Source organism: Triticum dicoccoides, chromosome 3B (assembly GCF_002162155.2).
Source record: "Triticum dicoccoides isolate Atlit2015 ecotype Zavitan chromosome 3B, WEW_v2.0, whole genome shotgun sequence".
Taxonomy (NCBI): domain Eukaryota; kingdom Viridiplantae; phylum Streptophyta; class Magnoliopsida; order Poales; family Poaceae; genus Triticum; species Triticum dicoccoides.
The window spans coordinates 18,743,242-18,755,997 of NC_041385.1; the positions used below are offsets into that span (position 1 = coordinate 18,743,242).

The 12,756-nt window shown below is 46.1% G+C and overlaps 1 protein-coding gene across 1 annotated transcript; it reads right to left on the bottom strand.

The window, feature by feature from the left end:
- Window positions 1-10,896: 10,896 nt before the first annotated feature.
- Window positions 10,897-12,264, bottom strand: LOC119280545 (E3 ubiquitin-protein ligase SINA-like 10). Its single transcript, XM_037561365.1, has 2 exons — window positions 11,939-12,264; window positions 10,897-11,832 (listed from the first exon to the last, which is right to left on the bottom strand). The coding sequence occupies exons 1-2, from the start codon at window positions 12,182-12,184 to the stop codon at window positions 11,083-11,085; spliced, it is 996 nt and encodes a 331-aa protein (XP_037417262.1). The 5' UTR covers window positions 12,185-12,264; the 3' UTR covers window positions 10,897-11,082.
- Window positions 12,265-12,756: the final 492 nt, after the last annotated feature.

Here is a 12,756-nt window from a genome sequence, read left to right on the forward strand (position 1 = left end):
ACATTAAAAATATTGGGCGAAGAAAGCAGCAGAGGAGGGCCACCCACCAGCCACGAGGGTGGAGGGTGCGCCTACCCATCGTACCATGTGCCTATAGGCTGTAGCTTTGGCATTGACCCATTTAGCACACATGCTACATGGGAGGTGGTTGATAATTTGAATTTGAATTTGATTTATTTGATTCGGTGGTTAATAATTGGTTGCAGCAAATTGGGAAACCGATTAATCTTGCCATGATCAGGTATAATACTGTAGAAACAAAGTATTGGAAAACTAGCATATTCTTGTGTGCTCAACCTTAACAACAAGAAAATACATTGCCCATATTGCCAAGTATTTAATTCAGGGTGGACACATTACATAAACCCGTGACACCATACAATTCTTTCCCAAAATAAATATCTAGTCATATCTCTCTACAAGATAAAGTTGAATTCCTCTAAAGCTAAACAGAAGGAAACTTTCCAAAGATAACACTGCAGCTCTCAAAACTCAGCTCTCAATAGCTCAGAAGATAAGGTTGAAGCTCTGGCAAGATGACACTGAAGCTTTTAGCTTCATCTTGTACTACACCAAATTAAAAGAAAAGGAACATGTTGCCTCGGAACAAAATATAAGAATCTGCAGATAGACATGAACAGATCAAATATAGTGGACAAACACATTATGAAATAATATAGCCAATTTTTACAACTACCTTTACAATACCGAGTTCTTCAGACAAAAATGGGTCGCTGGTAGCTCCCTTTTTTGGTGTATATTGAAGCTTTCTAGATTTATGAGGGGAGGATGTATTTCCATATCATGGCGTCCTCCACCATTGCAACCAGTACCCCAGTTTCATAGAAATGATATCAATAATACATCACCAAAATCGAGTGGGGCTTGGTTACTCTAGAAAAAAGAGTTTGGAGGGTTAGGTATTACTAATATTGTGAAGGAAATATGCCCTAGAGGCAATAATAAAGTTATTATTTATTTCCTTATAATCATGATAAATGTTTATTATTCATGCTAGAATTGTATTAACCGGAAACATGATACATGTGTGAATACATAGACAAACAAAGTGTCACTAGTATGCCTCTACTTGACTAGCTCGTTAATCAAAGATGGTTATGTTTCCTGACCATGGACAAAGAGTTGTTATTTGATTAACGAGGTCACATCATTAGTTGAATGATCTGATTGACATGACCCATTCCATTAGCATAGCACCCGATCGTTTAGTATGTTGCTATTGCTTTCTTCATGACTTATACATGTTCCTATGACTATGAGATTATGCAACTCCCGTTTGCCGGAGGAACACTTTGGGTGCTACCAAACGTCACAACGTAACTGGGTGATTATAAAGGAGCATTACAGGTGTCTCCAAAGGTAGATGTTGGGTTGGTGTATTTCGAGATTAGGATTTGTCACTCCGATTGTCGGAGAGGTATCTCTGGGCCCTCTCGGTAATGCTCATCACATAAGCCTTGCAAGCACTGCAACTAATATGTTAGTTGTGAGATGATGTATTACGGAACGAGTAAAGAGACTTGTCGGTAACGAGATTGAACTAGGTATTGGATACCGATGATCGAATCTCGGGCAAGTAACATACCGATGACAAAGGGAACAACGTATGTCGTTATGCGGTCTGACCGATAAAGATCTTCGTAGAATATGTAGGAGCCAATATGGGCATCCAGGTCCCGCTATTGGTTATTGACCGGAGACGTGTCTCGGTCATGTCTACATTGTTCTCGAACCCGTAGGGTCCGCACGCTTAAGGTTACGATGACAGTTACATTATGAGTTTATGCATTTTGATGTACCGAAGGTTGTTCGGAGTCCCGGATGTGATCACGGACATGACGAGGAGTCTCAAAATGGTCGAGACGTAAAGATTGATATATTGGAAGCCTATGTTTGGACATCAGAAGTGTTCCGGGTGAAATCGGGATTTTACCGGGTTACCGGGAGGGTTACCGGAACCCCCCGGGAGCCATATGGGCCTACATGGGCCTTAGTGGAAAGGTGAAAGGGCTGCCCACCAGGGCTGCGCGCCTCCCCCCCTTCCCCTAGTCCTATTAGGACTAGGAGAGGTGGCCGGCCAGCCCTCTCTCTCTCCCCCCCTTGGGAATCCTAGTTGGAATAGGATTGAGGGGGGAGTCCTACTCCCGGTAGGAGTAGGACTCCTCCTGCGCCACCTCCTCCTGGCCGGCGCCTCCTCCCCCCTTGGCTCCTTTATATACTGAGGCAGGGGCACCCCATAACACACAAGTTGATCCACGTGATCTATTCCTTAGCCGTGTGCGGTGCCCCCTGCCACCATATACCTCGATAATACTATAGCGGAGTTTAGGCGAAGCCCTGCTGCTGTAGTTCATCAAGATCGTCACCACGCCGTCGTGCTGACGGAACTCTTCCCCGACACTTTGCTGGATCGGAGTCCGGGGATCGTCATCGAGCTGAACGTGTGCTCGAACTCGGAGGTGCCGTAGTTTCGGTGCTTGATCGGTTGGATCGTGAAGACGTACGACTACTTCCTCTACGTCGTGTCATTGCTTCCGCAGTCGGTCTGCGTTGGGTACGTAGACAACACTCTCCCCTCGTTGCTATGCATCACATGATCTTGCGTGTGCGTAGGAAATTTTTGAAATTACTACGAAACCCAACAGTGGCATCCGAGCCTAGTTACTTATGTTGATGTTATATGCACGAGTAGAACACAAGTGAGTTGTGGACGATACAAGTCATACTGTCTACCAGCATGTCATACTTTGGTTCGGCGGTATTGTTGGACGAGACGATCCGGACCAACCATACGCGTACTCTTACGCGAGACCGGTTCCCTCGACGTGCTTTGCACATAGATGGCTTGCGGAAGACTGTCTCTCCAACTTTAGTTGAACCAAGTGTGGCTACGCCCGGTCCTTGAGAAGGTTAAAACAGAGTCTATTTGACAAACTATCGTTGTGGTTTTGATGCGTAGGTGAGATTGGTTCTTACTTAAGCCCATAGCAGCCACGTAAAACATGCAACAACAAAGTAGAGGACGTCTAACTTGTTTTTGCAGGGCATGTTGTGATGTGATATGGTCAAGGCATGATGCTGAATTTTATTGTATGAGATGATCATGTTTTGTAACCGAGTTATCGACAACTGGCAGGAGCCATATGGTTGTCGCTTTATTGTATGCAATGCAATCGCGATGTAATGCTTTACTTTATTACTAAACGGTAGTGATAGTCGTGGAAGCATAAGATTGGCGAGACGACAACGATGCTACGATGGAGATCAAGGTGTCGCGCCGGTGACGATGGTGATCATGACGGTGCTTCGGAGATGGAGATCACAAGCACAAGATGATGATGGCCATATCATATCACTTATATTGATTGCATGTGATGTTTATCCTTTTATGCATCTTATCCTGCTTTGATTGACGGTAGCATTATAAGATGATCTCTCACTAAATTATCAAGAAGTGTTCTCCCTGAGTATGCACCGTTGCCAAAGTTCGTCGTGCCCAGACACCACGTGATGATCGGGTGTGATAAGCTCTACGTCCGAACGTCGTAATCGTACTTTACTAGATATGGTGCGATCTATGATGTCTCTTACTGATTTACCGCTATCATTTTGGGGATATGCTTTAGAGACGGCCGCATTCACGTTAAATAGGGCACCATCAAAATCCGTTGAGACGACGCCTTATGAACTGTGGTTTGGCAAGAAACCAAAGTTGTCGTTTCTTAAAGTTTGGGGCTGCGATGCTTACGTGAAAAAGCTTCAACCTGATAAGCTCGAACCCAAATCGGAGAAATGTGTCTTCATAGGATACCCAAAGGAGACTATTGGGTACACCTTCTATCACAGATCCGAAGGCAAGACATTCGTTGCTAAGAATGGATCCTTTCTAGAGAAGGAGTTTCTCTCGAAAGAAGTGAGTGGGAGGAAAGTAGAACTTGACGAGGTAACTGTACCTACTCCCTTACTGGAAAGTAGTTCATCACAGAAAACTGTTTCAGTGACTCCTACACCAGTTAGTGAGGAAGCCAATGATAATGATCATGAAACTTCAGATCAAGATACTGCTAAACCTCGTAGATCAACCAGAGTAAGATCCGCACCAGAGTGGTACGGTAATCCTATTTTGGAAGTCATGATACTAGATCATGATGAACCTACGAACTATGAAGAAGCGATGGTGAGCCCAGATTCCGCAAAGTGGCTTGAAGCCATGAAATCTGAGATGGGATCCATGTATGAGAACAAAGTATGGACTTTGGTTGACTTGCCCGATGATCGGCAAGCAATTGAGAATAAATGGATCTTTAAGAAGAAGACTGACGCTGATGGTAATGTTACTGTCTACAAAGCTCGACTTGTCGCAAAAGGTTTTCGGCAAGTTCAAGGGATTGACTACGATGAGACCTTCTCACCCGTAGCGATGCTTAAGTCCGTCCGAATCATGTTAGCAATTGCCGCATTTTATGATTATGAAATTTGGCATATGGATGTCAAAACTGCATTCCTGAATGGATTTCTGGAAGAAGAGTTGTATATTATGCAACCGGAAGATTTTGTCGATCCAAAGGGAGCTAACAAAGTGTGCAAGCTCCAGCGATCCATTTATGGACTGGTGCAAGCCTCTCGGAGTTGGAATAAATGTTTTGATAGTGTGATCAAAGCATTTGGTTTTATACAGACTTTCGGAGAAGCCTGTATTTACAAGAAAGTGAGTGGGAGCTCAGTAGCATTTCTGATATTATATGTGGATGACATATTGCTGATTGGAAATGATATAGAATTTCTGGATAGCATAAAGGGATACTTGAATAAAAGTTTTTCAATGAAGGACCTCGGTGAAGCTGCTTACATATTAGGCATTAAGATCTATAGAGATAGATCAAGACGCTTAATTGGACTTTCACAAAGCACATACCTTGACAAGATTTTGAAGAAGTTCAAAATGGATCAAGCAAAGAAAGGATTCTTGCCTGTATTACAAGGTGTGAAGTTGAGTAAGACTCAATGCCCGACCACTGCAGAAGATAGAGAGAATATGAAAGATGTTCCCTATGCATCAGCCATAGGCTCTATCATGTATGCAATGCTGTGTACCAGACCTGATGTGTGTCTTGCTATAAGTTTAGCAGGGAGGTACCAAAGTAATCCAGGAGTGGATCACTGGACAGCGGTCAAGAACATCCTGAAATACCTGAAAAGGACTAAGGATATGTTTCTCGTATATGGAGGTGACAAAGAGCTCACCGTAAAAGGTTACGTTGATGCAAGCTTTGACACTGATCCGGACGATTCTAAATCGCAAACCGGATACGTGTTTACATTAAACGGTGGAGCTGTCAGTTGGTGCAGTTCTAAACAAAGCGTCGTAGCGGGATCTACATGTGAAGCGGAGTACATAGCTGCTTCGGAAGCAGCGAATGAAGGAGTCTGGATGAAGGAGTTCATATCCGATCTAGGTGTCATACCTAATGCATCGGGTCCAATGAAAATCTTTTGTGACAATACTGGTGCAATTGCCTTGGCAAAGGAATCCAGATTTCACAAAAGAACCAAACACATCAAGAGACGCTTCAACTCCATCCGGGATCTAGTCCAGGTGGGAGACATTGAGATTTGCAAGATACATACGGATCTGAATGTTGCAGACCCGTTGACTAAGCCTCTTCCACGAGCAAAACATGATCAGCACCAAAGCTCCATGGGTGTTAGAATCATTACAGTGTAATCTAGATTATTGACTCTAGTGCAAGTGGGAGACTGAAGGAAATATGCCCTAGAGGCAATAATAAAGTTATTATTTATTTCCTTATAATCATGATAAATGTTTATTATTCATGCTAGAATTGTATTAACCGGAAACATGATACATGTGTGAATACATAGACAAACAAAGTGTCACTAGTATGCCTCTACTTGACTAGCTCGTTAATCAAAGATGGTTATGTTTCCTGACCATGGACAAAGAGTTGTTATTTGATTAACGAGGTCACATCATTAGTTGAATGATCTGATTGACATGACCCATTCCATTAGCATAGCACCCGATCGTTTAGTATGTTGCTATTGCTTTCTTCATGACTTATACATGTTCCTATGACTATGAGATTATGCAACTCCCGTTTGCCGGAGGAACACTTTGGGTGCTACCAAACGTCACAACGTAACTGGGTGATTATAAAGGACCATTACGGGTGTCTCCAAAGGTAGATGTTGGGTTGGTGTATTTCGAGATTAGGATTTGTCACTCCGATTGTCGGAGAGGTATCTCTGGGCCCTCTCGGTAATGCTCATCACATAAGCCTTGCAAGCACTGCAACTAATATGTTAGTTGTGAGATGATGTATTACGGAACGAGTAAAGAGACTTGTCGGTAACGAGATTGAACTAGGTATTGGATACCGACGATCGAATCTCGGGCAAGTAACATACCGATGACAAAGGGAACAACGTATGTTGTTATGCGGTCTGACCGATAAAGATCTTCGTAGAATATGTAGGAGCCAATATGGGCATCCAGGTCCCGCTATTGGTTATTGACCGGAGACGTGTCTCGGTCATGTCTACATTGTTCTCGAACCCGTAGGGTCCGCACGCTTAAGGTTACGATGACAGTTACATTATTAGTTTATGCATTTTGATGTACCGAAGGTTGTTCAGAGTCTCGGATGTGATCACGGACATGACGAGGAGTCTCGAAATGGTCGAGACGTAAAGATTGATATATTGGAAGCCTATGTTTGGACATCGGAAGTGTTCCGGGTTAAATCGGGATTTTACCGGGTTACCGGGAGGGTTACCGGAACCCCCCGGGAGCCATATGGGCCTACATGGGCCTTAGTGGAAAGGTGAAAGGGCTGCCCACCAGGGCTGCGCGCCTCCCCCCTTCCCCTAGTCCTATTAGGACTAGGAGAGGTGGCCGGCCAGCCCTCTCTCTCTCTCCCCCTTGGGAATCCTAGTTGGAATAGGATTGGGGGGGGGGAGTCCTACTCCCGGTAGGAGTAGGACTCCTCCTGCGCCACCTCCTCCTGGCCGGCGCCTCCTCCCCCCTTGGCTCCTTTATATACTGAGGCAGGGGCACCCCATAACACACAAGTTGATCCACGTGATCTATTCCTTAGCCGTGTGCGGTGCCCCCTGCCACCATATACCTCGATAATACTGTAGCGGAGTTTAGGCGAAGCCCTGCTGCTGTAGTTCATCAAGATCGTCACCACGCCGTCGTGCTGACGGAACTCTTCCCCGACACTTTGCTGGATCGGAGTCCGGGGATCGTCATCGAGCTGAACGTGTGCTCGAACTCGGAGGTGCCGTAGTTTCGGTGCTTGATCGGTTGGATCGTGAAGACGTACGACTACTTCCTCTACGTCGTGTCATCGCTTCCGCAGTCGGTCTGCGTTGGGTACGTAGACAACACTCTCCCCTCGTTGCTATGCATCACATGATCTTGCGTGTGCGTAGGAAATTTTTGAAATTACTACGAAACCCAACATATTGCTGATATGAATCTCATCCTTCTTGCTTCATGTCTGCATAAGTATCAGATGGGTGGTGACAAAATTTTGAAGCAGATTGTAGATTACAAGTATAGCACCAAAACTCCCAATATTTTCTCTTGCCCTTGGGTTAACTACTCTCCTTTTTGGAAAGGAGTCATGTGGGCTGCCAAAGCTGCCAAGATAGGTTATTCCTATAGGGTAGGAAATGGAGAGAAGGTCAAATTCTGGGAGGATTAGTGGTTTGGTAACTCTAGCTTTGCCATCCAATTTTGTGAGCTATGATGTATTGCCAATGAACATATCACTATTGCTGATGTTTGGGATGGTGTGAATCTTATGGTCACCTTCAGGAGATGTGTAGACTCTAGGTTGTTTCTCCCGTGGTATGATCTCCTTAGCATAGCTCAGTCCATTCGTTTCTCTGAGGAGGAAGATGCTATGGTGTGGAAATTTGAATCTAATGATACTTACTCTATTAGATCCATGTATGCACTTGTTAACTTTAAAGGGATTCTGCCTATCTATATCCCTGATATATGGCATGTGCATGTTCCCCCTAAAATCCATATTTTGATGTGGCTCTTATCTCACAACAAGTTGCTCACTAGAGATAATTTGATTAAGAGGCAACATATTGAGGATAAAACTGAAGGAAATATGCCCTAGAGGCAATAATAAAGTTATTATTTATTTCCTTATATCATGATAAATGTTTATTATTCATGCTATAATTGTATTAACCGGAAACATAATACATGTGTGAATATATAGACAAACAGGATGTCACTAGTATGCCTCTACTTGACTAGCCTATTAATCAAAGATGGTTATGTTTCCTAACCATGGACAAAGAGTTGTAATTTGATTAACGGGATCACATCATTAGTTGAATGATCTGATTGACATGACCCATTCCGTTAGCTTAGCACCCGATCATTTAGTATGTTGCTATTGCTTTCTTCATGACTTATACATGTTCCTATGACTATGAGATTATGCAACTCCCGTTTACCGGAGGAACACTTTGTGTGCTACCAAACGTCACAACGTAACTGGGTGATTATAAAGGTGCTCTACAGGTGTCTCCAAAGGTACTTGTTGGGTTGGCGTATTTCGATATTAGGATTTGTCACTCTGAATGTCGGAGAGGTATCTCTGGGCCCTCTCAGTAATACACATCACTTAAGCCTTGCAAGCATTGCAACTAATGAGTTAGTTGAGAGATGATGTATTACGGAACGAGTAAAGAGACTTGTCGGTAACGAGATTGAACTAGGTATTGAATACCGACGATCGAATCTCGGGCAAGTAACATACCGATGACAAAGGGAACAACGTATGTTGTTATGCGGTCTGACCGATAAAGATCTTCGTAGAATATGTAGGAACCAATATGGGCATTCAGGTCCCGCTATTGGTTATTGACCGGAGACGTGTCTCGGTCATGTCTACATTGTTCTCGAACCGTAGGGTCCGCACGCTTAAGGTTTCGATGACAGTTTTATTATGAGTTTATGAGTTTTGATGTACCGAAGGAGTTCGGAGTCCCGGATGAGATCGGGGACATGACGAGGAGTCTCGAAATGGTCGAGACGTAAAGATCGATATATTGGACGACTATATTCGGAGTTCGGAAAGGTTCTGAGTGATTCGGGTATTTTTTGGAGTACCGGAGAGTTACGGGAATTCGTGTTGGGCCTCTTTGGGCCATACGGGAAAAGAGAGAAAGGGCCAAAAGGGAGGCCGCACCCCTCCCCTTGGACTAGTCCGAATTGGACTAGGGAGGGGGGGCGCCCCCTTCCTTCCTTCTCCTTCTCTCTTCCCTTTCCTTCTCTCCTACTCCTACTACATGGAAGGGTTCCTAGTTGGACTAGGAAAGGGGGAATCCTACTCCCGGTGGGAGTAGGACTCCCCTAGGGCGCGCCATAGAGAGGGCCGGCCCTCCCCTCCTCCACTCCTTTATATACGGGGGCATGGGGCACCCCATGGACACACAAGTTGATCTTCGTGATCGTTCCTTAGCCGTGTGCGGTGCCCCCCTCCACGATATTACACCTCGGTCATATTGTAGCGGTGCTCAGGCGAAGCCCTGCGACAGTTGAACATCAAGATCGTCACCACGCCGTCGTGCTGACGGAACTCCTCCCCGAAGCTTTGCTGGATCGGAGCCCGGGGTGCGTCATCGAGCTGTACGTGTGTCAAGAACTCGGAGGTGCCGGAGTAACGGTGCTTGGATCGGTTGGACCGGGAAGACGTACGACTACTTCCTCTACGTTGCGTCAACGCTTCCGCTTCGGTCTACGAGGGTACGTAGACAACACTCTTCCCTCTCGTTGCTATGCATCACCATGATCTTGCGTGTGCGTAGGAAATTTTTGAAATTACTACGTTCCCCAACAAAAGCTTGTCTATTTTTTTGTGAGATGGAGTCCATTAATCATACCTTCTTTGAATGTGTGGTGGCCCAGGAAATTTGGAAAAAAAAGTTTATAGTCTAACTGGTAGGCATGGGCAACGCACTTATGAAGCAATTGCTAATATGTAGGCTCACAATCATAACCAGGTTATTAACTTGATCAATGCTGCCACTCTCTGGGCTATCTAGAAATGCAGGAATGATATGTGTTTTAATGGTAAAACTTGACTTGGTTTACAGGTGATCCTCAGAAAAATTGTAAGCTTTTGTCACCAGTGGAATTATGCGCGTGGGAAACACAAGAGAACAAGTGGTGGTGAGCGTGGCATCCTTTTGGGATGCTGCAAGAAGTCCTCCGCTGATACTTTGGCCAGAGCCAGGCTGATAAGGCAGGAGTTGTGGATGAAGTACAAGATGAAGCTGGCGCGGGGCTGGGAAGATGAAGATGGTTTGGTGCTGCTGTTGCTGGTCTAAATTGGCATATTTTGGGCCCCCAGTGTTAGGCTCAATACATCCTTGTCGAAAAAAGTGGTTGGTCCCCCCAAGAGTGTTGCCCTCCTATGACGTCATTTTAGTTTTTGTTCCTTTCCCTTTTAGGATTGTGCCAGGGTTGATACATTAATCCCCCCTCGGGTGTTGTAATAAGACTATACTCTGGGTTTCGTTTTCTATGAAAATGGAACCAGGGTTTCTTCCCTTTTCCTCTAAAAAAATAAGCTAGATATCCAGCATGTGGAATATTCAAATTCATTCATAGAGAAGAGTTAGGATTTTTTTCACATAAGGCCTCCTTTCTTCCTCACTATCCTCCACTAAACCCGCATTAAGCATCACTTTAGTGGCATGGATTGCATTTATGAACATGAGATTGAGCTCTACTCTTGACTTGAGATAGATTGCAAGAGATGCAAATGAAATGCTCGCAAGTTGGAATGACATAACAATGGAAGAAGGTACATTTCACGACAGGATTAGCACCAAGCATAATATCCTCCGATTTACGTACCTTAAAATGACATTAAAGTTCACTAGCTTGGACTACATCAACGATGAACTGCATCTACTAATTAACATCGCACAAATAGTTTTAGTTGGATCTCCAAAATAGTAAGCATGAACGGCCTTGAATGCATGGTTTGTTTCCCATCATCAGATGCGGATCTGATCGGACCAAGGGGAGAGCTTGTCGATGCGGATGTGTAGGGGAACTTGCAAGGACGCAGCCCCATCACCCCCAATCCCTGCTGCTGGAACCAGGTACATCCGCGGCACCGATAGGAACGTGGGCTCGTCCGCGACGACCACCGCACCGGGCGACGAGCTGCTCCTCATGTGCATCTCCACCAGGACAAAGTCAGCCCTGCCGCCGTTCACCACCGCCGCCGAGGGTGGCTCCAGGTTGACCCACATCTTGCACATGAACCGCGGGCATGCCACCGCCCTCGCCCTGGCGCACACCATGGACACGGCAGTCACGCCGGCGCCGAGCGCGCCCACAATCAGGAGGAAAACGCGATTGTCGTCGCCGAGGAGCACCACCCGCGGGGTGGACACCGGCAGCTGGAGCTGGATGACCTTGCCGTACTGCACGGCGCGCATCGGCACCAAGTGGACGGTGTGGAGGTGCCCGGCGAGCGCCTGTGGCGCGCCGATGTAGCCGCAGCCCGGCTCCGTGCAGCGGCAGGGCGTGTGCGGGCACGCAGTCTGGTGCTCGGCGACCTCGTGGTAGGTCACGTACCTCTGGCATCCGGCGTTGGGGCACACGATCCTGGTGGAGGACACGACGGCGTCCAGCGCGGGGCAGGGGTCGAAGAAGCCGCCGCCGTCCACGCATGCCTTGCACTGCCCGAAGGGCAGCTTGGCCACGCAGTCGCCGCATGCCAGGTGCCCCGCTTTGCACTGTAGGCAGGCATAGAAATCGGAGATGTCCCGTAAATTAGCACGAAAGAATCGATCTTTCACCGGCGCCAATCGAGGAAGAAAGAAAGGAAAGAAAGAGAGGAACCTGGAAGACGGGGGCCTTGAAGGGGACGGTACAGAGGAGGCAGTGGAGCAGGCGCTTGTCGATCCTCACGGCGAGCTCCTCTCTCGGGCCATACGCCGCGACGATAGCGCATCCATCTCCTCCTCTTGCCATGTCTACCTTCACGTGGCCGTCAGGCAGGTCCAACCGCGCCTTCTTGGTACTCTCGGCGGCCTTGTCCGGTGAAGCCCTGCTCCTCCCGTCGGCGGCAGGGCCGGCGCCGTGCATCCTGGCTAGCCTTTGGGGAAAGAAAACCCCTGTCTGTGTGTCTCGGGCCAAACTTTTTCCAGGAGGTGGGAGAGGAGAAGAGCAGAGGTCTGAGAACAAAAGGTGCTAAGGCAGCCACACTACACTATAAATGCTTCCTCATTGTGGTTTCCATTCCCAAATTATATAGTATAGATATAAGCCATGCTTTTAATAAATTTCATTATTGCTAATTTATCCATATATTAATGTTGTCTTTCTTTTAAGTACCTACAATTGTGCGATAAAAGGTTGACTATTGCAGATCCATGTTATTCTAGAAAAATTGAGGAACATAAATATAAGCACATTGTTTTTTCGTAGTTTCCTGCTTAATTGATACACGGCGGAGTGCTTTTGACTCCATCGCATTCCAGATTATAACACCATCAAACACGTGGGAGCCCAAAAAAAGAAAAGGATACATGTGTAGGCACAAGGACACGCGTAACCAAATACTACAAAGTAGCACACAACGTGTCACAACTTCTTACCTAGGTCACGACACATCCCACCTTTCTCACTTTTATCGAACGGCACATACGCCATGGCTA